The sequence below is a fragment of the Pseudopipra pipra genome, chromosome 12 (genome assembly GCF_036250125.1).
Source record: "Pseudopipra pipra isolate bDixPip1 chromosome 12, bDixPip1.hap1, whole genome shotgun sequence".
Lineage (NCBI taxonomy): Eukaryota > Metazoa > Chordata > Aves > Passeriformes > Pipridae > Pseudopipra > Pseudopipra pipra.
In genome coordinates, this window is record NC_087560.1 from 15062986 (window position 1) to 15088028 (window position 25043).

At 45.6% G+C, this 25043-nt stretch overlaps 1 protein-coding gene across 1 annotated transcript in view; it reads left to right on the forward strand.

The window, feature by feature from the left end:
• SLCO3A1 (solute carrier organic anion transporter family member 3A1) overlaps positions 1 to 25043 on the forward strand; it is a 139332-nt gene that overhangs the window by 103398 nt on the left and 10891 nt on the right. The window contains exons 3-9 of the mRNA XM_064669054.1: positions 774 to 872; positions 3773 to 4036; positions 12184 to 12348; positions 14273 to 14471; positions 15359 to 15497; positions 19819 to 19994; positions 22456 to 22520. Coding sequence (XP_064525124.1) covers positions 774 to 872; positions 3773 to 4036; positions 12184 to 12348; positions 14273 to 14471; positions 15359 to 15497; positions 19819 to 19994; positions 22456 to 22520 — 1107 coding nt within the window. The remainder of the gene's footprint in view (positions 1 to 773; positions 873 to 3772; positions 4037 to 12183; positions 12349 to 14272; positions 14472 to 15358; positions 15498 to 19818; positions 19995 to 22455; positions 22521 to 25043) is intronic.

Sequence of the window (25043 nt, forward strand, 5' to 3'; positions counted from 1 at the left end):
TATTTTTGCTGCTTCTGTTTCTGGATTATCCTTGTGTCCCCCTGCCTTTCTGCCCTGGATAATTGAGAGCTGGCAGTGTGCCTGTAACATTCCTGTTTCAAGGCCAAAATGGGAGTGAGAATAAATGCTTCTAAATACTGTATTGAAGCAAATAACTAATTTACTCATAATAGCTCTTCTTTTGGCATTACAGTGGTAATTTCATGCAGGTTTTGCAGGGGGAGTGAGCAGTTGTAAGAGGCTGGAAGAGCCATGTGCCTTGGGGAATATTTGCCATGTGGGTATCATGGGGAGAAGGGATTCATGGAAAAGTGCTCCTACTTCTGTAAAGGGACTTTATCTAGCCAGCTGTGACAATGCTCATTTCATAGATTTGCTGGCCCTAAAGTCTGAAACTTCTGCCTACCAGGAGTTTAGCCAGAGGTGGCAAAGGCAAAGATTTCCCCACAGAAGGCAGGTCTGCTTTATCTCATGCTTTTGGGTAAGACAGACACCTTTTAGAGTAGCCAGCTGACCAAAACACAGCATTATGTCCACACTGTCTCCTCAGCTCAATAGAAATCCATAAGCGTTATCACACCTCCATCTGTTCTTTTTCCTGAAGAGATATGGAAAAGCAGAAGACATTTAAGGTGCTCTTTTGCCTGAAGCACTCAATACAGAGACATAGCCCTATCTATTTGGCATCCTGCATCTTGCAGGAGACAAGCAGAACCACTTGCAATGTATAACCAGTGCCTAGTACTAATTTTTTCTTTTCTCTCTCCTTGTAGGGATCCTGTTTACGATGCTGGTATTTGGACCAGCCTGTGGATTTATATTGGGCTCCTTCTGTACCAAAATCTATGTGGATGCTGTCTTCATTGACACAAGTAAGGAGAAATGGGTTTGATTTCAAATCGAATACACTAAAGTTGTGCCAGGAGGATGTTGATGCTCACAAGCAGGAAACTGCCTGTTGTTCCATCTTGAGTGCCTTCTGCATGTATGGGTGTCACTTTTAGAGGGGTTTTATGACTGGGATTCAAAAGTTTTCGGCTCTGTTCTGATAAACAGGTTTGTAGTCATTAAAAATTGTTCTCTTCCTTTGGTTTTTCGGAGGTGAGATGAGGTTCACCCAGCTCTTAGAGGACACCTTGAAATATCACTGTGGCAGGGCAGACAGCTACCCATGCATAGTCATGCCAGGGGAGCTGTGTCCAGAGCACAGGATGAAATCTGGAGAGCTGCCACCCCAGAACCTGTGGGAACCATCCAGGTTCTGGTGGAGCTACACCAGTAAGACCCATGCCCAGCACCTTCTGCCAATGACTCTGCTTCAGTCCCACAGTATTATTCCTTCTTCCTAAAGCTGTGCTAATTATTGCTCACCTTGACTGCACTTGGGTTAAATCAGATTGTTTGTAAATTGACTTTTTGTTCATTAAGACAAAAATCTGCAAATTCTTTTACTCGTACCTGCACTATGTGTTCTTTGCCATGAGAGGGCACTATATAACAGGCAGTTCTCCACTGCTCCCTCAGCCCTCTGGCTGCAAACCTGATGCTTTTCTTTTCCCTCTGCTATTCAGATGCTTTTTCACAGCTCTGTCGAATCCTCCAGACCCTTCTGCATGGGTATTGTCCCCTTTGAGGGTGTATTTCAGCTCTGTGATATTGCAAATACATGATCACAGAACTCAGAACAGAATTGTGCAAACCTGAGAAAGAGCTTTTCTTTTCTGCCTTTTCTTGGTCTCACATAGACATGGCAGCTGAAGAAATCTAAATAATATCAAATGAAAAAGAAGTATCTTCTTTTGATGGCTGAGACTTTTGGCTGCAGTTTGATTCAAACACCACTGGCCCCTTTTCATTCCTTAGCTTTAACAAAGCCTCTTTTGGTTCTGTAGGCAGAGAAGCTTGTTTGAACCCTGTTAGATATTTGACCATTAAGTATAATTTACACTAAAATATGAATGTACAGAAGAAAATATTTCCTCTCCCAGGAGGTGAAGTTGTGGAACTCCTCATCATGAAGTGTTAAAAATTTACAAATGGATTCAAAAACAATGGGACAAGTTTATAGAAGAAAAAATGAACATGATAAAATCTAGCTTATAAAGCCTCCGAGCCACAAATCACAAGAATAATATCAAGTATATGCTGACTTTATTCTTGTGGACTTTCTGGGCAGCTGCAGCTGGTTACCATCAGAGCAAGATGCTGGCCTAGCTAAAAAGTTAATTTGATGTCTTCTGGTCATTTTTGATACAAGACATTGCTCCATATTTACACCTCAAAAAGCACCAGAAAAATATGGAGCCACAGAGGAGAGTAGTGGAGTGTTTATCACTGAGAACACAGAGGGGCTGTGGCTCAGCCACTTACAGGGTGGTTGTAGTGCTTTCCAGCTGCAGGTCCAGCTGGCATTGGCCATGGTCCATTGCTGCCATGCGAAGGCTGGGGCACACATGGCCTCTGTCTATTTTTGTACAGGAGCTTCCATGTTGCAGCTGGATCTGCTTTGCAGCTCAAGGTGGCACGAGGTTGAGCCTCATCCTGCTCCCTGTTTTGGGCAGGTGTGGGATGCCAGGGTATGCTGATGTACTGGCCTCCATACAGGAGCTATTTTAGGAAGGGAATATGAAGAACACCTTGATTTACCTGGCTCTTTGCAGTGCTGTGTTCCCAAGATCGTGAAAAAAATGCACTTCAGGCAGGAGAAAATAATAGCAGAAGAATCCAGTCCCTCCACAACACTATTTTTCAAACTTTATCTGTATTTGAGAGCTACATGTTATTTTCCCTTAGGAGAAAAGAGTTTCCTTCTATCTCTGCTTGAGAGACAACTTGATTGCCTCACTTGAGACAGATTTTTCAGAGTGGCAGTAACCAGACAGACATCATGAACAGAGGAGCTTGTTATTCCAGCCACACGGACCTGGGTCTCCCCCAGGAGTCAGCTCAGGCACTGGGCACCCTTGTGGCTGTGGCAGCGAGGCACAGCGAGTTGGGGACACAGCTTTTTGTGTGCTGCTGTTTATTTTTGTTCCCCTAAACTGACTCCAGACCCTTCTTTTGCCTTATCTCTGCTGAGTGATGGTCTGCAGGATACTCTTGCCTTTTACTTTGCTTTTCTTCATTTTCTGATTAGTTCTCTACATTCCCAAGCCTATTTGATACAGCGGGTGAGTTTCTTTTTCAATATTTAGGATTTTTTCACCCTCCACAGGTGCCCCTAAAGCCCATCTAAATGCCCATCTGTCTTTTGCTGAAAAGGGCTGTGAATTCAAAGCTGGGAGAGCATTGACCTCCTGGGAAAAAGGATTAGACCAGGATGGAGATGTGACGTCCTTGTCTGCGCTCCTGGTGCTCTGTGCAGATCAGTAGGTGTGTCAGCTGTGTGTGCACAGGTGACACGCTGAGACAGGCGTGTCCAAAACCTTGGTGCCAGCACAGGGGACACTGATGTGCGTATGGTATCTTCCTAGAGCTGGCAGAGCCAAGACACTGGAGAGAAGCTCTGATTACAGGGTGTTGCAGAAGCTGGATGTACCATCCAGATAGAAAAGGTGATGGGAGCTTGTCCTAAGGATCTCTTGGACCTGGAGGTCATTACACAGTGGTGGCTCACACAATACAGGTGTGGGGTGGACTGCAGGGCCCCACCTTGTGTCTTGTATCCCTTAACAGCCAACAAAGCCCCCAGCAACTGTCTTCCTACAGCATCGTCACACTGTTGTCTTCCCCTCCCCGTGGCCAAGCCACTGACCCATGTGTGCCCTCGCAGGTAAGCTGGACATAACCCCGGACGACCCTCGGTGGATCGGTGCGTGGTGGGGAGGCTTCCTGCTGTGTGGTGCCTTACTCTTCTTCTCGTCCCTGCCGATGTTCGGGTTCCCGCAGTCGCTGCCCCCGCGGCCGGAGCACGCCGGGGAGAGCGAGCAGGCCATGCTTCCCGAGCGGGAATACGAGAGGCCCAAGCCGAGCAACGGGGTCCTGCGGCACCCGCTGGATGGGGAGAGCAGCACGACCTGCTTCCAGCAGCTGCGAGGTGAGGCACTGGCTCTTGTCCTGTTTTCCGTGGGGATCAGCGACAGGTTAACAGCTGGTTGGGTTTATAATTGGTCTCTGATATTTGGGCTGTCTACCTCTATCTCCGAAATTCCAAAAAAAAATTTGCTATCCTGAAATTTCAATCCCTCGCTTGTAATTATCTCTGGCATTGTCCTCATTTGAAAGAGAGACCTTGTTCCACTTGAAAGCTTTGTGGGTTTTTTTTTTCACTGCAAAGCTACAGAAATGCACGATAGTCCTGTGGAGTTGATAAAAAAATGAAGGGGAATACAGTTGCCAGAGCAATTTGTGATCTTCTCTCCAGTCTACTGTCCTGCTCCCCTCTGCCTCCCGAAGTGGAGAGTGAGCCAGCAAGGGCAATAAAAAGAAATTGGGAGCTCCCAGCATCTGAGCTACAGATTAGTGCAATCCCAGATACAAAGCAATCAGTGCTGGGCATCACCACAGCTCTTAAACTGGAACAGGGAAGAGGTAGATATCAGCCCAGAATAGCAGCAATATGACAGGGCAGAGCATCACTTGTAGCAAATTAGAGAAAAAATCCCACATCATGTCCTGCAGTGATAGAAATGGAGCTGACTAATTAAAGTCAACTGAGGATCCAGCATTTCGTGGGAGAGTGTGGGCAGATCTCCTTTCTGTAGGCTGCACTAGAAAATCCTTCATCTGAGAGGGTGGTTCTGTAGCACTGGTGGCTGCTTCCCACTCCCTGTCGCTGTGGCAGAGCGGGTTTCATTACTGCCTGATGTGTTTAGATAAACTGGGAGTGAAATGGGGTACAGGTGGGAAGGAAGAAGAGTCTTTGGGGAAAAAACTATTTTCTAAACATAAAAATGCCTTGAATAGTTGATGTAGTTGTTCATTAATGGAAGGTCAAAGATGTGAAATTTTGACTTGTTGAGAAAATTCAAAAAAAAGGTAAAGGGATAAATTGTTTGAAACTTTGTCAGTAAAATTAATTTCTTTGTCCTTTCATCCTTGTTGCAAGGATTTTCTCTATTTTGAGGAATGGGCTTTTCCCATGGTATGTCCATGTGGATAATTCTGTGTCTTTTGTTGTGTATACACCAGAGTGTCTGCTTCTGGCCACTGAGCTTTTGGAGTGGGCACTGGAAATTTTTGCAGGTCTTCATATACAAGAAGGAAAGTATGACATATCCTTGCTGCATGGAGAGGCAGCAGTTCAGCTTGAGGATGGTGCTGAGCATCTTGCACACAGGGAGGCCATAGCGGGGTTCATTGAGCATCTGTTGCTCATTGAAGTAGAGAAATTAAGCTGCCACATCCATATGCTTCAAGTATTGATTACATCAGGAGGCACTACAGTCTTCCACATTAGTACTCTCGTTGCAGGTAACCCCATTTTGGATCTGTCAGTATTGGAGGAGTCTTTTTGTAGATGGACTTTGAAATATAATTTATATCACATCAAATAAGACAAGGAATGACCTTTTTAGTTATTCCTTTGAGGCTGTCACAGATGACACGGTGTTGGTAGCTGACACTTCCTTTTAAGTCCCTTGCCACTATTGTCACAGTTGGAATGTGGTCAAGAGTCGTGTTCCTAAAGTGCCTGCCTGGAAATGTTCAGACACCTTCCATAAGGGAAGGCAAACACACCTCATCATTCCTGATGAATGGTGTTTCAGGTGATGGTTTAATCTTTCTGTGGATATACATTATTTTGCTAGCACGTGAAATATCTATATGCTTTCCTGTGTGGTGGGACCTAATATCCTTAATCTATTTGTCAATTGCATGTATTTTCCTTTGGGGAAAGTTAGACTGTTTAGTCTTTTTCCTAGGATAAGAAGGACTCTTATTTATATACAGAGGCTAAAAATATGTTTGTGCATGCATAGTCATGTCTTCTGTCCTAATATGGGCCTTGGGCTTTACATGAATTTGGGATGCTGAACAGAATCATAGAATCACAAAATGACATGAGTTGGAAGGGATCTTAAGATCATCTAGTTCCAACCCCACTGCCATGGGCAGGGACACCTTTCACTAGACCAGGTTGCTCAGAGCTACATCCAACCTGGCCTGGAACACTTCCAGGGATGGGACATCCAGAGCTTCTCTGGGCAACAGCAGAGGATTTACCTGTGCATGGGTTGGGGGTGGAGATGCTCATTGGGGTTAGTATGGCCATAACTGACTTCATTTCTATCAAGCATTGTGTCTGTAGCTTGTCCTGAGTGGGGCTGTGCCTGCTGTAAGTCTGTGTCTGAATGGAGGTGTGGATTGTCCATCTCTTGGGCAAGTGTGGGGAGGAAGAGTTGTTTCTCTGGACTGATTGTGTGAATACCCCTTGTATCAACAAAGCATCCTTAGGGGTTTAGAGGCTGCATCTCCTTTTGGGCTATTGAAGGGGTTTTATTGCTTTTTTCCATATTTTTTCCAAGCCTTGCAGTGACTGCCACAAGAGGGAGGACATGGTAGGAGAGGGAGCAGGGTGGTGTCAGCTGGGGACATGCTCTGAGCCGGGTCACGGCTGTCAGCCAGTGACACAGCACGGCTGGCACGTGGGAGGATGCTCGAGACACCACAAGATCTGCTGAAAGTCAGTGAGATGAAGGGCTGGATGAGATTCCTTGGCTTTCTCTAGCCTTAGCACGCAGAAAACTCTAGGACTTATATAAAAAGAACTCTCTGAAAGTATCGATCTTTTACATCTCTCTCAAGGTCTAAGCAGGAGGGAGGGCCCAGCTTTGGGGGAAGCCATAGCATCTCTTCCTGTGGGGTATTTTCATGCCAGGGAAAGTAGCATCCTTAAGAGGAGCTTCAAACTTGAAAGAAAAGTGGTGCCTTTGAACAGCACGAGGTGAAGAGGCAATCAAAGGCAGTGGAGGCGGCGGGGGGCTGCCACGGCTGCTCTGCACAGGGGCTCTGCAGCTTGGGCAGGAAAGCTTTGGGACAGTCCTGGGAGCTGCTTCCCGTTGTTGAATTGGCATGTGAATGCTGCACTGCTTTACCTGACTAGTATTTCAGTTAAGCAAAGCAAATCCATTTGGGAGCTCAGTGAAGTGAAGGATTAATAGACGGGAAAGGATGGATAAATGCTGCCATTGCTCTCTGCTCTTGCCTGGCAGCCTGGAAGGGTTGTTCCAGCCCCGGACTCTTTGTATGGTCTGTGAAAGCACTTCAGGCATGGGCTCTGGTAGTCCTTGCTCTCCTGGGGGCCACACCTTTGCTTTCCTACCTCTGGTCTGCCTTGGGGACCTCTCTGCTGTTTGGGGTCGGAGACGATGCTCAGTGTCAGGGCACCTGTGCCCTCTGCTTGTGTAAGTCCAACATCTGCCCTCTTACTCAGTGTTAACATGCTGCCTCTAACCCACCACCTGCTCTACAACATGCTTGGAAATATTTTGTTAAAATCCTTTCTTTTCGTACAGAAATGTCACATCTACTGAATTGACCGTTCAGTTCTGATGACATTTGATTTCAGAATGCTTCCTTGGCTTGATCTTTAACACCCCTGAAATGTTCTACTATAAATACATTTTGTTTTGCAATTATTTAAACCAGAAATTTGTTACATTCTGCCTGTCTGTCTAGCAAGAGAGATTAAAACCCTAAAAGGATTGAAATTGATATGGAATACTTCAGGTTTCAAGAGAGAAGCTCATTCACAAGGAATTAAAAGAAAGCTCACTGTGGAATTAAATGCATTTCAAAACTGCAGATTCCCTAGATTTGGAAACATTTTGGTTTCTCTTCAGCTTCATTTTGAAGAGTGTAGGAGAGCTGGGATGTACAGCTGACAGCTGTCTTGTCTTCTGTTCAGTTCCTTCCTGCTCTGTGTACCAAGCTGCTGAATACCTAGGGAGGGAGCTGCTCTGAATCCAGGTTTTCTCTCCCCAAAAGTGCTCTCTGGGAGCAGACATGTAGTGCTGGGCCAGAGGCTCCCAGCTGTGCATGGAGGGCCTGGGCCATGGAGAGCCTGTAGTCCTCTGTGAGAGTTCACAGTACTGGGTGGGAAAAAGGGTAACAGGAACAGTTTAAACTTGTGACTAATGAGTGATAGCGGCAACTTTTTGGAAAGAGCTCCCTCTGTGCCTTCCTGCAGTGATGAGTCTTTGGCCCAGATCTAGGCAGGTACCAAGATTTTAATGCCTTCTTGGCTTTGGGTCTTGTCCCTCTACCAACATCTAAAAAGCTTGCTGAGAAATCCAAGGCCTAGGTGAGAGGGTGGTGGGTGATCATAAAACACATCAGGTCCCATCAGTCTCCTGAGTTTCCTTTGGCTTGCTTTTCATGAGGGTGTGGGCATTGTTGTCTGGTTCTTCTGGACTGTTTCCAAGCCAGTGTCCTTGTTTTCAGCACCTTTGATTAATTCAGAAAGGCCTTCAGCCTGCACGCCTTGGGACCAAAGGCATGTCTCTGAAAAGATACCATGCCTTGCCATGACCTCTGTGTCTCAGGTGAGGCAGGTTTATGTCCTCCTCTGAAGTGGAGCAAAGGTGGTTGCTGGAGGCAGGTTGATGGACTATAAGGATCTGCTTTCCAGGGTTACTGCTGCTTCAAGCTTGCATCTTGTCAGGAAGGCTTTTTGACATAGGTGTCATCCTTTTCCTTCATATGCTTCATGATAACAATTTTGCCTAGGCCACGTGGACTTCAGCATGTCAAACTGACCTGAGATACTTTCAGCACCTCTTGCCTTACTCAATCTTCTCTTCTACAGGAGCTACCTCTTTCCAGAATGTATTTTCGTCTTGTTGCCTATGCTATTTTGCTTCATCCCTTTTCCTCAAGTCAGGTGGAGATTTTGCCTTTTGTTTTGTATTCAGACCTGAGGCTTGCTGTTGACATTGGTAGTAGAAAGTTGTATTTTGGCTCAATGCTACATTTTGCCATTCTGTCACTGCACTGTCCTATGTGGACTGGGCTGTAAACCTCTCTCTAATTTATTACTTTGCTTTCTGTGTTCCTCATCTTTACTGCAAATTGAAAACACGTCTCTGTAGGGTGCTCCAACCAGAAACAGGGGCCTTGGTGATTGTAATGTTCCAAACAATTCATTTCAAGCACCAACGTGATGATTATAGTTTGTCGTTTCTGGAGAGTAGTTAAACCTCATGTAATGAGGTTGCCAATTATCCCCGGTACTCCCCGATGTGCAGTGACAAATCAGAGCTACTTGGTGCACATAAGTGTGTGTGTTTGTCAAGCCCGTGGCCTGTCACCCACAGCAGCCCCACTGTGGGGGATGCTTGATGCCTTGGCATGGGTGTTGAGTGTTAAAAGGTGGGATTGGTGGGGGTGTTGCAGAGCTTTCGGATGTCTGCCTGGGTCCCTTCCAATCTGTGGATGATCCTATGACCGATGCCACACGTGAATGGTCTGAAGGGTAGGGTTTAAAGTACTTCAGCAGTAAAAAGAGGTGTCATGTTCTTTTCAGTGTATCTTGCAGTGCCAGTAAGAATTGCTTTTCTGCCGTCATTTCTGGAGCGTATCAGGTGCATTAAGATAAGGATGTTAAATGAGCTGGTCCTTCCAAGAGTGGGAGGGTGAGTCTACCTGTACCTTGTCGGCACAGTTTTTGCATTCTCCAAGTAGATTTTTGAGACTCTTTTGGCTCCAAAAGACCTTTCCTCCTCGCTGGAGCTGATCCCAGAAGATGTCCTTCAAATGTTTATCATGACTTCTGCTGGGATCGGCTCCAGTGAGGAAGTGACATCCTTAGCTGTTGTGTTCCCCAGGGCTTCACTGTCCCCCATCAGACATTTTCCATTCCCCCTCTATACCCAGCACCATATGCCAGGCAGCTGAAAGTGTGTCACTCTAGTCTATTGAGAGATTTTTAAACTTCACTGCTGACTTTTAATCTTGTTCCCAGAGGTATTTCACCCCAAGAACTGAGACAGATAAGGCAGCAGCAGGTGTCAAATGATTGATCTTAACAAATGACAGCGGCAAGATGAAAGTATATTCATTTGTATGGGGAGCCTCCTGTCATTTCCCTTAGAAGATGAAAGGGAATGAGCTGGCCCTGGCTGAGGAGATGGTGGAGGCTGCCAGGCATTGTTTGAGTTGTCTGTGCACTGGGTTTTGTGTTACACCTACCTGCTGGTACAGAGACCTGTTGCAGTAGACAGTGGTCAAACAGGCAGTGGAGGCAGGTTCTGTCCCAGAAAACTCACAGGGAGGAGATGCAATGATCATGGAATCATAGAATCACAGAATGTTTTGGGTTGGAAGAGACCTTAAAGGTCATCTCGTTGCAGCCCCTCCGCCATGGGCAGGAACACCTTCCACTAGACCAGGTTGCTCAAAGCCCTGTCCCACCTGGCTTTGAACACTTCCAGAGGGATCCACAGCATCTCTGGGCAATCTGTTCCGGTGTCTCACCACCCTCACAGTAGAGAATTTCTTCCTTATACCTAATCAAATTCCTCCCTCTTTCAGTTTAAAGCCATTACTCCTTGTCCTATCACTACATGCCCTTGTCAAAAGTCCCTCTCCAGCTCTCTTGTAGCCCCTTTAGGTGATGAAGTGATGTGACTCGTAGCCCAGCACTGCCAGGCAAGGCAGTCACAAGGGGCTCCTCTCTTGTGTGAGACGGTGCAATAACTCTGCAAAATTTTCGCTGTCCACCCCAAGCACAGAAGATGGATTTTGACCTTGGTAGTGCATGATGGCCGGGTACCAGCCTTGTCAACTTCAGAAATAAATGTGCGTGATCTTTAACTCCCTCCTGCAAAAGGCAGGCTGTCATCACTATTATTTGGTGGATAAAGTTAGAAGTAGACCTTTGTGTCTTTGGAGTTGAATTGGCACAAAGCTACATCTTGAGGAATCCATTAATCTTGAACAAGCTGAACTCCAGAGGCACAACAGGCATTAATACCTTAAATATGGCTTTTCAAGCTCAGCAGTGCCAAGTCTACCTTTGCATTTTCTATCTTTTTCCTGGCAAGAAGGGAAAATTCTGTAGGTGGCCACCAAAGAACTGAAGGAGGCAGCAGGTGGCTTCTGAAATTTATCCATGTCTGAATTCCCCCATCCCCATTCCTCCCACAGAGTATTTTTTCCTTCCTCCCCCCACCCCCCTGGTTCTACTAAAAATTGCTATGCCTCTTGTACCTTCATTATGTTCAGAAAATCCTCAGGAAGCAAGAATTTTATACAGCATGGAAAAACATTTGTGATATAAAGAGACCAGAAACTGTGGAGTGGCCCCTTCCAAAAATATTAGATCTAACCTAATTATAACCCTTTTTTCCCCTTTCCCCAAGAAAGAACCAAGGGCACCCAAACAGAGCCTTGACAGTGAGCTGTGCATTGTCTTGCTGAGGGCAATGCAAAAAAAGCCCTAAGGGAAAACAGAAGCCAACACCAGGGAAATGTCATCTGCCAGACCCTGGTACACCATAGGGGATATGGGGGATGGATTTTCAAAATGCAAATAGAGGTCCGTTGAGGCCTCACTACACTTCAGCAAGGTAATTTTCAAACTTAATGATTTTCACATTTAATTCAGGAAGAAATTAGTCATCAGGTATGGAGACAAAGCAAGGCTCTCTCCTGTACTGGGATCCTCTCCTCTTCAAGCTGTGTTATCTCGACAATAATTAAAATGTTCGCTGAAGTAGAAAATGTGCGATCTGATTCATTAGCCTGATTTCCCTTTGTAAGGTAACTCGTGTTTGCTTATCAGAACTTGAGACAGGCTTGGAGGAGAGAGGACTCTGGACGCTAATGATTTGGGAGGGGGTAGCCAAGGGATCATGAGACCAAAGCCACGTGTGTGTTCATCCTACACAGTGAACAGCTCAGCATGTCCTCTTCCCTCTCAGGTGTCCTTCTTGGGGCTGTCCTGTGCAGGGCCAGGAGTTGGACTTCAGTGATCCTTGTGGATCCCTTGCAACTCAGAATATTCCATTATAACAACAGGTTACTTCCTTTTTCACCATTCTGATATCTGAATCTTTAGATGGCACTGTTTGGGTGTTTCCTTTTCTTCTGGTGTTGCCACATTTTAACCAGCTTGTCTGTGCAGACAGTAAATTCCTCCTGGTTTGAAGTGAGTTTGCCCTTCAGGAGAGCAGAAAGGCACCTCCAGCACCTCAAGGAAAGTCTACACAAACACATCTCTCCCTTTTTCCTCTCTTCTAGTGATCCCCAAAGTAACTAAGCACTTGCTCTCCAATCCCGTCTTCACCTGTATCATCCTGGCAGCCTGCATGGAGATCGCGGTGGTGGCCGGATTCGCCGCCTTCCTTGGAAAGTACTTGGAGCAGCAGTTCAACCTCACCACCTCATCTGCCAACCAGCTCCTGGGTGAGTAACCACAGGGGCCACCAAATCTCCAGCATCCAAAGGTATTTAAAAGTGTTCAGCATGGCTGGTAACTGCACCCAGTTTCTCTGGTTAGGCTGCCCAAAAAGTGACTTTTCTGACATCTAGAAATGTGTCCGTGAATGGGGAGGGTGGGATCCAGCTGTGCCGTGGCTACAGAGCACAGAGGAGACCTCCAGCATCCCTCCTTCATGACTGTGCTCTCCACTGCATCCTGCTGCCATTGCTTCCCCTGCAGCCACGCCCATCGTGTCAGAAGTGGTATGGGACAGACAGGATATGAAAGTCTCTGATAGCCTTGAATGCAGCAGAATTGAGCCATTTGGTTGCCCAAGGCTGTAGTTGCTCTCTGACTGAGCAGCCCATTGCTTGTTCAGGTACCCCAGAGTTCTCCATCCCACCTCCATTTGGGTTAGGAAGCCCAGTTTCTCCTGTTAGTCACACCTTTCCCCTTGGCCTGGAAATGATGGGATTGCCATTAGCAGTTAAAGAACCTGAGCTAGTGAAGCTTAGTTGTCTTTCAAATGCCCCTTTTCTCTGACCATTCCATGCTGCTGTAGTTTCCCATTTATATATTTCTCAATGTTCATTTGTTCCCTGTCAGGACACTGATGGCAGAATCTTCATTTATTTGTGGCTGCTGCTCATTCCTTAGTAGGCCCAGCCATTTATTTATGACAGCCCTTCTCTCAGCAGCACCCAATTAAGATATCTGCAAGTTGATCTTGGATGATCTGCAACCACAGCTCGCCAGATGGGCAGCTGGCAGTGATCTGTCAAAAACTGGGACATCAGGAAATGGGTGGATCTTAATATCAAAATAAGGAGTTTGCAAGCTGCTCTCCTGACAGTTATTTATTTTCCTATTAAACTCATCAATATTTTCTGGTTTTGGCCTGGTTTTCCAAAAGAAACAATCCCCTGCAGTCAGCCTTGCCTCCCCCGGCAACACCAGAACTTGCTAGTGAATTTTAATATGCTTTGACAGAAGGCCAGAGGTCTCAAAGATGTTAGGGTCTTCCATCTTTTCTGAAAATTAAAGGCTTGGCAAAGGAAAGCAACTTCACTGTTGATCCACTGGGAGAAGGAAAAAAGCTGTTTGGTGGGAGTTGCCTGGGCAGTCAACATGTGAGTACAGCTGGGTGGGCAGCAAAGAAGGGATCACCCGGGAACCAGAGCACGTACTGCTTCTGACCTGACTGTGGGAAAGGAGACTTTGATACCTCTGTGTTTCTCACAGTAACTTAATTAAAAAAAGTTGTTACCACATTTCCCACATGACATCTAGGGGAGTCCAGAAATGCCAGGATTGGGATGCTCTCCTAAGCTTAGTCTAGGTAGGAGAGATCTAGAGTATAACTGGCAGCAAAGGTATAAAAGTGAACGCAAATAAACGTAGTGTGATAATGCCTGTCTGTGTCTGGAAACAGAGTTGCTTCTGGCAGTGATTTCGCATCTTACGGTTTAAAATTCTTTAAGGGAGACTTCATATTTTCAAATGCAACTCTTGCCTAGTCTCTGAAGTTCAGACTGCTGTGAATTATACCAAGCAGGGCTCATCCAAAGCTTCTAGACAGCTTGGAAGATTATTTTTCTGCCAACTGTTGCAGGAAGCATTGGAGAGGCTGTTGGTTAGGTTAAGTTGGGCCAATCTCAGCAAGTTTGGCATTTCCCTCCAATATGGATGAGAACTGGAAGAAGGTCCTGGTTCTTCTGTTCAAAGCAGCATACCCATTTTTATCCATTCCTCCTTTTTTGGGCAAGCCCAGCTTGGTGCTACTCCAGCAGTTGGTCATTGCAAGGTTTCCCCATGCACAGATCTCGCTGCTGGAGAGTAAAACCCTGTCATAGTGTAGTTCACTGAGCCTTACTCATTCTTCTTGCTAACTGATTTTTTCTCTTGCAGGGATGACAGCAATCCCATGTGCGTGTCTGGGCATATTCCTGGGTGGCCTCTTAGTGAAGAAGCTCAGCCTATCTGCTCTGGGAGCCATCAGGATGGCCATGCTGGTGAACCTGGTGTCCACAGCTTGCTACGTGTCTTTCCTGTTCCTGGGATGTGACACAGGGCCTGTGGCAGGGGTTACTGTTCCCTATGGAAACAAGTGAGTCCCCAGACAGTTTCAAGGTCTCACAGAGCTTTACCAACATAAATCCATGTTATTGTCCTCGACAGGCAGTGCTGACCCTCAGACAACCACAGAGCAAGCATGCAGAAGGCAGTGTGATATAGGGCTCTTACTTAGGAATGTTTCCATGCCACTCATTTCTGTGAGAGTTGAGTACCTGCAGCTGACAACAGAGTTTTACTACAATCGGTCAAACTGAATCAAAAGGCACCAGACCTGCTTCTGTGCCCTTGGCCACCTGTGTAGCACTTGGTCCATCACACCCTCTGGTTTCCACTCCCAGTGAGGGACATGCACTGCTTTGTACATTGATTTAAATGCCTGAGGGGAATTTGTAGAATCAGGTTTTGGATGCCTGGAAATACAGATATGGTGAAGAGAGACTGTTTGTGGCTCTAGGTCTATTTTTATGTGAGAAATGAGGCCCATGGTGCCCTGTAGCACTCACAGGATTTGGAGACAGTTATTCTGTGTTTTCTTTTCGAGTGCTCCTCAGTATGCAGTGGCGACTCTTCAGAAGATGAAAACTTCAGCTTCTCAGCTCCTCACAGTATTATAGAAAAATACAGAGCAATCTCTAGATCATCTCTTTGGGCTTCCTTGGGGCTTCTTGTTGGGGTAACAAGGCAGCTGAAGCCTTGCATTAGATTCCCCGTTGCAGAGGGATAGTGGCCATGGCATTTCAGTCCCCAGGGAGAGGCTGTAGCCTGGATTTCTTAAAGCTGGAACCCAGCTAGCCTGCCCACTGCTTTTTTGTAGTGTGTTAACTCCACTCTCAAAGCCATTTTTGTGAGGCAGCGATTGGAAAAACTGGCTGATATCATCACACTGTCCATTAATTTCTCTTTCTGTTTCTCTTACAGCTCAACTCCAACCTCATCTCTGGACCCATATTCCCCCTGCAATAACAACTGTGAATGCCAAACTGATTCCTTCACTCCAGTCTGTGGGGCAGACGGGGTCACATACTTATCTGCCTGCTTTGCTGGCTGCAGCAGCACGGTGAGTGGGCTTTCCTCGGGACCTCTCACCTGTAGGAACAATTCTGAGAGCTCAAGTGAGTGAGGTTAGTGCGTATCTGGTAGAGTAGCTCACCCACAGCCAGCAGTGGTTTCACCCCCAAAAGCTGACCTCACACCTCAGGTGGGCATGAGCCCTTATTTTTCACTCTATTGCATAAATGCCCACTCTCTCTGGCAACAGTCTGCCAGGGTTACCCATGGAGCAGGATGGGATTTCACATCCTTCTCCTTCTCCTCTGGTCTTTCTCCTCAGCGTGGAAGCAAGGAACATGAAGATCTGCACGGTTGTCCAGTGGCAGAACCCAGATCCTCTGTGAGAGCTTCCTGGCCCAGGCTGTGGGACCAGCTTCTCTTTTGTCCTGCAGCTCCTCATCTCCCCTCTTCTCCACCTGCCTATGTTTGCCCTGCCCAACACTTTTATTCTTTTTCCTCTTGCTCTTTCCCTGAATCTGGTTCCTAGACACCTACGAGCAGATTATGGTTTTATTCACCCTTTTTTAAGCTTTCCTTTCTTTCCTCTCACTTCTCTCTCTTTCCTTGCTTTGCTCTGAGGCAGCAGCAAGAGCAGTTGTCAGGGGAGCAGAGACTCCATCCAAAGGCATTCTGTATTTTTCAGTTCTCTATATCTAAGAGTTTATTTCCCTTAGAAAACTCTTAAAGACCAAACCATCTCTGTATAAAAAGATGTGGGAAATTTTTAACAATATCTTAAAAGCCAGCTTTTTCATTCTTGCTGCTGAAATGTTAATGTCTTCTGGGTTATGCTGAAAATGAGTGCCTGCTGCTCCCGGGGGTGGGGACTGGTGGGATTCCTGCATCCTTGCTCCCTGCCTGGGGCCGTGCCAGGCATGGTGATTGCTGCCTCACTGCCTGTGTGGAGTCTGTTGGAGGTCAGTCAGCCTGGTCACAGGGACTGTTTGTGGCTGCAGGGACATTAGTGATCACCACATGCAATTATCCCTCCATGGCTTCATCCTTGCTTTTTGAGGAGGCATCAGACCTCCCTTCCTGCCCCAAAGAGACAAAGCACATGCCAGTGCCACTGAGCAGAGGTGCACACTCACTGTTGTCAGTGCAGCCTCACAGCCCAGAGACACAGGCATCCCTTTGAAATACCACAGTTTCAAGTTGCTTTCAAAACCCCACAAGGATCTCCATGAGTGTGTGACACATGTGAAGGTGTTACCTCCTGCCCTCTTTTTCCTCCTCCTCCCAACAGGTCAATACCTGGGGTGGCAGCAGGATGATTTTAACAAGACACCAGCTTGTTTCAGACACACAGAATTGTGTCTCACCAGTTCACCAAGCCTTTAGCAAGAATACAGCTGGTGTGGTCCGTGGCTGGAGTGTGGGAGTGACCTCCCCACTGTGCAGTTCAGGTCAAAGCTCTGGCTCCTCTGGAAGGAGTATGGTAATAAAAATTCAGCTCTGCCCCTTCAGTCTGCAGCTGCCTGACCTCATGTTCTGCAAGAGAAAACCTCTCAGCAAAAAACTCACTGATCCTCACCCTCTCTCTTACTCATTCCTTCTTATTTTGCCTTTTCGTCATCATCCTGGAGTTCTTTTCATCACTTTGTTTGTGGGTTTTTTTGCAGTAGCGTTTTGAACACAAATTAGTGAAGCAATATAGCATCCTCTGGAAAGGGCATTATCAAAAATTATGGACCAGTTTGGCCATGCAATGGCCTTGAGGCAAAGCCAAACTGCCAAACCAAGTTTTAAACCCATAATCCAGGTAATGACCTGTCTAGAGGGTCTTGTGAATGTTATATGCTTGAGATGAGCCAAGGGTTGCTTTTTACTGGGACATAAAATTCTCTGAATGCTTTATTTAACTTTACTACACTGGATGTTTCTGACTGCCTCGTTCCACTTTTCCTCTGTGAACAATTTCTAAAAGCGATATGTAGCTCAGTTAGTTTTTTCTTTTTCATTTCTTCTCTCTTACTGAGCTGGTTCCAGAGGTGCACCTGTCTAAAAAGCCACAGGAATATCGGTGCTGATAGGCAGAGCTCTGGCAACCTCAGGAGTGTTTCTTTCAAGCCATTCCTGGAAGTGATGCTTGTGTCTTGCTTGTTTGATGCCATTGATTCTCTCAGCCTTTTGGTTGGAGACACACAAATTCCAGCCTGGCATTACTGTGCTGGCATCTCACAGCTTTGCATTGAAGTACCAGCCTGTCCCTTCCCTGTCAGAGCCAGAGCTTAAGGAATGAGTAATTAAAAACATGTAATTTGCATAGATAATCACACCAAACTCAGCATGCTGTTAAAGGTGTAAACTCTGCATCTGTGTAGCCTCACACGCACACAGAAATCTGGGTGTGCAAGCTGCTGGGCAGAAGAGGGTTGTGATAATATGTGGTTGAATGCAGTGGGGTTGCAGACAAGGGAATCTATAGCAATTTTGGCACAGGTAGCAAAAAGTCGCCTCTCCACAGGACAAAGTTATAACTCCATCTTTGATGTTTGCTTGTTTGATGTCTGCGAGTTGTATAGTGTGTGAGTAATAAAAGATCAAAGATCTCCCAGGTAAGAATGAGGTGCAGTGCTAAGGAAGCAGATGTAGTTGGTTCAAACTACTCACACTGCTTCGGGCCAGAACCTTGATGCAAAATGGTTGAAAAAGTGGATCGAGAGGCAAATTTTCAGGCGATGCAGGTGGGGATCTGCCTTGCGGTTTGTAAAAAAATCACACCAATAGGAGGAGAATCTGCCCCACCACTGCCAGAAACAGGTGGGGCACATCTGTCCCTTGATAAGAACCCATGGAAAATAAGCACCCAGTTCTGCATGTTTGCTGTGATGGGAATTTTGTCCGAGGAGTTTTCAGTGCAGGTATATACTTTTCTAGACTTAGATGGGCTTTGATCCACGGGGCTGTGTCCAGCTGGTTGCTAGCAATACGCTGCAGTAAGTGCCAGGATCTACAAATTCCTGTTGTCTGTGCAAACACCACATCAGTGGTGCTAATTGTCACCATTCTGAAGCCTTCGAGTGTCAGCTTCTAACTCACAGCACAATAATTTGTTATGTTAATTACTGCTTGCCAGCCGGAAAGGCACTGCATGTCTGCTCCAGCTCTCCTGGAGTTCTGCACAGCAGTCTCTCTTGCCCTCTATGCACTTAGTTGGAAGAAAATCATTTGACTCCTATGCAGAAGAAAGAGATTGGTGTCAGAAAGGTTGGAATAGTATCCTTGCTGATCCTTATCTTTGGAGGCAGTGAACCAGTAAGTGTGCTTTTGTATGGTCCTAAGGGGACGCCCTTTGCGGAAAAGCAAAGGAATTTCTGCTCAAACATGGTAGAGGGAAAGGGGAGGAGATTTAGCTGGTTTTCAATATGTTTTATTTTATAGCGTTACTCCTCATACAAGCATGTGACCTGCAAACCCAGCGGGCTGATGAAGACAAGCCATGAATCATTTATGACCGTTTCATTCTGTATTCGTTAAGGGATTTCTTGGTGGTATTGTGTGCCTTAATTGCACTGCCATCCCCCACTCAGAAATTCAGGAGGGCGAGTTGGAAAATAAGGAAAAAAAAGTAAATCCTTAAATCTGTGACTGGCAAACAAAGCTTCTTTTCACATCCTGCACTTGCCGGAGAGATCAAAGCAAAATGCAGTCATTCCACCCTCCTTCTGATCACATATTGATAAAGTTTATCTCGCTTGACTTCAGCTCTTAGCTCAGCACAAATCCCTCTGAACCAGATGTCACTTATTAGCCTTGGAGTGCTTTAAAGTCCAGCAGCGTCTGTGCTGCCAAGTGGTGGTAGTTCAGCCGTCGGTGAGCTGCAACACCCATCCTGGGTGGCTCCTTCCCAGGATTCAGGGTGCTGGAAGCAGCCACCGAACCTGCAGCCAAGAACAGGGCTGCGGATTTACCTGCTTTTAATGTACTTCAGTTTAATTGCAACAGCCAAGAGGACGGAAGTAAATAAGCAAGTAATTAGAACCATAATTGGGGGATCTTCCTTGTCGCAGAGACACAGATTGTTTCTTTATTCCCCTCCAAAGAGGTATAACTTGGTAATAATTTTGTTGCAGTGACATTTATGGGAGAGACTTGAAAGGAGCAGAAGAAAAGAAACAAGCCAAGGGACAGCTTTCCCTTGCTGGTAACATGCGTCAGAGCTGGCGCTCCTGAAATTCTTTCCAAACCCCCTCCAAACAAGCACTTAGGAGTTACTTAATTGAACATTAGAGGATTAGGAGTTGCTGTTGACAAGCCCTCATTACAGAGGTCAATGGTGGAGATCACAGCTCTCCTTTCTCCTGACTCCTTGTGCTTCTTTGCAGAACCTCAGTGGCTGTTCGTGCCTCACCTCGGTCCCTGCCGAAAATGCCACCGTGGTTCCTGGCAAATGCCCCAGCCCCGGCTGCGAAGAGGCCTTCCTGACATTCCTCTGCGTGATGTGTGTTTGCAGCATGATCGGGGCCATGGCGCAGACGCCGTCAGTCATCATCCTCATCAGGTAGGACCACGGCCGGGGAACCCGGAGGGTTCCCACAGTGATCCCAGAGGGGCTGCTCAGGGGTGGGAGCAGGGCTGGAGGGGCCATGGGAACCACTGGGAGCTGCATGGAGCTGAGGGTCCCATAGGGCCTGGACACCATAGAAAACACGGAAAAGTGAAAAGCTGTGGCAAAGGCTAGCTTTGGTCAATACCCACCTGTCCAGAGTTTTAACTTCTCTCACCCTGGACCAAGTCCAAGGACACTAAGAACTTGGAAGTCTGAAGGACATGTCTTGAGTTAAGCCAGTGTGAATAGGTAGACAAAAGTAGCTTACTCAAATAACTGACCTTGTGTTATTTCCAGACACATGGAACACTTCACCTTATAATATACATATATATCTAAGCCCACATTTATCCAGAATTACTTAGCTGTCCAGGCTGTCACTTACTGAGAATAATAACCAGGGGCATAAATAGCAGATCCATTTTGCTGCCTGGAAAATTCCAATAAAATTCAATCAATAAGGTCTGTATTAGAAACACACTCTTGAGTGGATTTTGGACAGAACAGCTCTGTGAGGGCATGTCTCCCTGCAGGATACAAAATGAGATATTCCACCTACTAGTTCGCTTCTCTCTTTGCATCTCTGGTAGCTGAAGGGAAATCAAATTTCTCATGATAAATATTGTGGCAAAAGTAATTTGAAGTTTGAAGAGTTCTTTGTTCAAGGAAGCTGCCAGCACCTTTAGGATCCTGCATGGAGACATCTTAGTGCTGCCTTCAAATGAGATAAGTCTGGCACTAGCCGGGAAGAAGAATACAAGGGAATAAGAAAACCGAAGGGAATGTTAAACATACTCAGTTCACAGCTGTAGGAAATAAACAATTCACACATCCAGATTAGTAACTTCACTCAGAATCACTGATAGCTACCAAAATGTACAGGGAAGAGCTCTTAGCCAAGAGAGCACCTCTTGCATCGCCTAAAGGAAGTTTTGATGTGTATGTGTGTCCCTGGTGTCCAGGGCAGGACAAGTGGCATTGGCAGCTCCTATGATTATTTAAAAATGAACTCAGTGTATACAAAGTGGATGTCTTGTCTAGGCAAGTCATTTGTTCAGTGAGAAAAGGAAATGTCCCCAAGTGGCACCTTTTACTCCACTCTAAGGTGTGTGGGTTGACTTTGGTATTAAATACAGAAAAGTGGATGGAAGGACACCACCACCAATTAAAAACCCACTCTGAATATTTCACACGATAATTTATTTTTTCCATAAAATAAACTTCTAATACTCCATTTCCTTCATTTCCCACACAACTGTATTTGAGCCAAGCCATTAACCACTGGAACATTTTTCCAAGGTCAGATATTTCCTAGCATAAAGGCTTTCTATAGAGCCTGAGGACCTGCCTGAAAACTGCTGAAATTCATTCAGAGGTCACAGGCTTCATGCAGGACTCATGGTATGGTGTTACATGGCCTGTGAACGTGTGAAAGGAGGGCAGGTGATCAGAAGGGTGATCTTAACTTAAAAGCACTCGCTGGTTCTAATTGTTTTATCAGTTTTGTCTGATGCCCCCACAGTGTATTTATATAGAGGACCACGTCTGCCACCATGGATGCCACTAGCAGTGATGCCTGCAGACCTCTGTAAGGAGCTAAAGGAAAAAGCAACTTAAATCTTTGAAGTTCCCCTGTGTGATGAATCTGTTCCCATGGGGATCACTGTCCTGCTTTCCCAGCCTTTATATTCTGTAGGAAATAAAATGCTGTTACAAGACTCAAGACCAAATTAATGACTTCTAAAGTTCCAAAGGCTTTGCTGAGCCTACCCCAAGAGGATGATGCCAGTAGCATCCTTGAGCTGAGCGAATTAGAAAGCTGTGAATGTTTTTTTTAAAGCGCCTTTGAAGGATAACCCTAATACAATAGGGGGTTGTGTTCATAGCAAAAGACACTGCAAACACTGTCTTCCCAGTATAAAAAAAATTGCATGCTAAACTCACACCTGTGAAAACTAGTCCTGAGCACTTCCTCACTGGAAGACTTGAATTAACAGGCTGACTAAACCTTTTGGTCTGTCATGCTCCCTTTCCTCTCTTGTTCCCAGTAGTCTGGGGAGTTTCAGAACCAAAAGTTTTCTTTCCCTCCAATTTTGAACATCTGGAGCCTTGAAAACATGATGGGGAGCTTGTAAACAATGATTTAATGGGATGGGAATTACATTTTTCCCCATCCAATGACAAGATTAGCTGCTGTTATTAATGACTTAGCTAATTCCTGGACCTATCACATAGGCAATTACTTTTGGGGCTGTAGGCAGTTCAGGCGAAGGCAGAAGAAAAACCCCATTAATGACTTTTTGAAAAGGTGGTGGTGGCATCCTGGCTGACAGCACAGAATGGCCAGGGGGTGTGTTAATCAAAGCAGAACAACAGGAATTGATTTCACTCTCTCCCTCCTTCCTCCCTGCAGAACCGTGAGCCCTGAACTCAAATCTTACGCTCTGGGGGTGCTTTTCCTACTGCTCCGGTTGCTGGGTAGGTACAAAAATTGAATGTCCTTCTCTCCTGTCCTTTCTTCCCTCATGGTAAACTCTATTTTTAACATGCAGAAGTTGATTTCTCTTCCGTGTAGTACTATGGTTGTCATCAGTGTGGTCTGACACACAGGGATCCAAGCCTCTCCATGAAGGATATCACATCAAGGCTCCTGAAGGCACTTTTCCTGCCGTTTGTATTGTACTAATGGAAGAAAATGCAGTGTTGCATGAGAAATGACTGTTTCTCCCATGGTCCCAACACAAACAGTTTCTCTTCTATAGCTGTTATTAACGTGTCAGCAGCTTGCAAAATTACTGCTGTATTGCATATTGCTGAAGTAGAGGGATATGTATTTTCACCCTCCTTTGAGGGACAGGACCTGCGTTACATGGTGGTTTTGTCCCTTCCTTCAGGTCTCTCAGAAAGGAAAACAGAAAAATGAGACAGGCTGAGTCCTTGTATCCTCCTGTGGGTTAATATCCCATTAAAATGCATATGGCTGCTCCTCTGGACCAGTATGTGCTTCTCATGTATGAATTAAAAGGAACACACCAGGCTGTTGTTTGCCTGCTGTTTGTTTCTGGGTGGAATTTTTTTCCCCTTTGGAAGAAACGGCTCCTATTTTAAAGCTCTTCTATTTCAGCTCATTAATCTCAGTGATTCAGGACAAAATCCTCTGATCCATCATTGTATGGGACCGTCTCATGCCCAGGGTTTCTGCATGTTGTGGGAGTGCAATTTACTTTTTTTTAGCAGGGCACTGGCAGCACCTTCCCTGCATGGCTCCCCCAGTGCCATCACTGAGGCTACAGCAAGACACTGGGAAGTACAGGACAGAAAATCCAGCAGTACCATACATTGCTTTGAATAAATTACCTCATTTATTTACTTATTTTTTTAATACCTTATTCCCCATTAGCTGAAGGGGAAATGGTGCTCCCAGACCAACTTACAGTAAAGCTAGTTAGATTTTCATTGTGTTTGGTGAAGTAGCTGCAGTAATACAAAAAGCTCCATCAAGTAAACTTATCCAGAGCTCAGATAACTCAAAGGGAAGCTTCTGGGATGACTTGGGTCAGTTCTGGTTCAAGCCTTGCAAACACAGCATTTTCTTTAACTGCTGGTGCTGCTCGTGGGTTTTGACCTGTCTTCAGCTCTGACTGGCTGAATGTGGAGAGTCAGCAGGCAAGTGTGGGAGGAGGATGGCTGTGGGCTGTTGTTTCCAAAGGAAAAAGTACTTAAGGGGAGAGATTATTCTCTTTTCTTTGCTCCTTTTGAAAGAGAGAAGCCTCCTGAGATAGCAGCATCCTGAATTCCTCTAAAACCAGGCTCAGGCATATATGCTTAAGTTGGACAGATTTCTTCTTTTCGTAACAGTAAAGAAGCCATAGTAAAAATTTAAACTCAAATCTTTATATGTTGCTCTGTCACTAAGAGATTCCTGTGTAATAAGACAATACATCTTGAAGCATAGCAGCAATGTAGCTTAGAACACACAGAAAATGAAGAAAAAGGTACTTTTCAATATGAGCAAGGGTATCCAAATTGTGCCCTTAACAACCTGCGGTTTGAGAATAGCTTTACTGATTTATTTTAAAAGCTTTTCAGTTCACCTTTAAGCTTTGACTTAAGAAGACAGTGATGATAGCTGTTTCTTGAACCAAAGGAGAGTATTAAATACAGGAGGTATGAGACCCAAAGGTGCCATCATAGCTAATAGATTTCAATAAGACAGAAGCAGCTTTTTTATGCAGCCCTACAGTTTCAACAAAGAAATATATATGTATATATATATGAAATTTTTGCAACACTTTGCAGTAAGAGGTAAGACATGATTGACTCTCTTTAATATTCACTGTAATAACATGAAACATGACTGAATACTCCTGGTATCCTCCTGCATGTGTTATCTTATTTCATAGGAATTCTGCTGTGAGAGGGCAGCGGAACAGTGTCTTCATATAAAAGCATTACTGCAGTTTCTCAGAGAAGAGAGTAAAGCAATGCCATTGGAGCCAAAGGTGTGGAATGGAATTGTCTGGAATGGCAAAGAGTTTCAGACTTGTAAGATCCTGGATGCATCCTTTCTGGATGGTGTTCACCATGCATCCTAGCCAAGCCTCCAGGGCACTTCCTTTGATTTTTTCCTACAAGCCCATGTTGTTGTTTGCTTCTTCTTCTAACATGACAAAACCCCACAGTCTTTCTCTCTCAGGAGTTTCCAATCTGCGGTGCAACCCCTCAACTCCCTTGTCTCAGGGAGTCTTGTCCTCTCCTCTGCTAAAAACAACCCGAAACACTCACTGGTTGATAAAAGTTTTCCATATCCACATCCATGCCTGCATTCACAGAGGAGTAGCTTTGGAGTTAAGTGAAAACAGGCCCTTCCTCAAGTCTTATGAGGAGCAATTTGCAGGCCAAATTATTGTGGAAAGCAGGCAAGCCAGCTGAAGCCAGCAGATGGGGATGGTAGCTCTCTCTGAAGTTCAGCCTGTACATCTCCAAAGCTTTGTATCAACA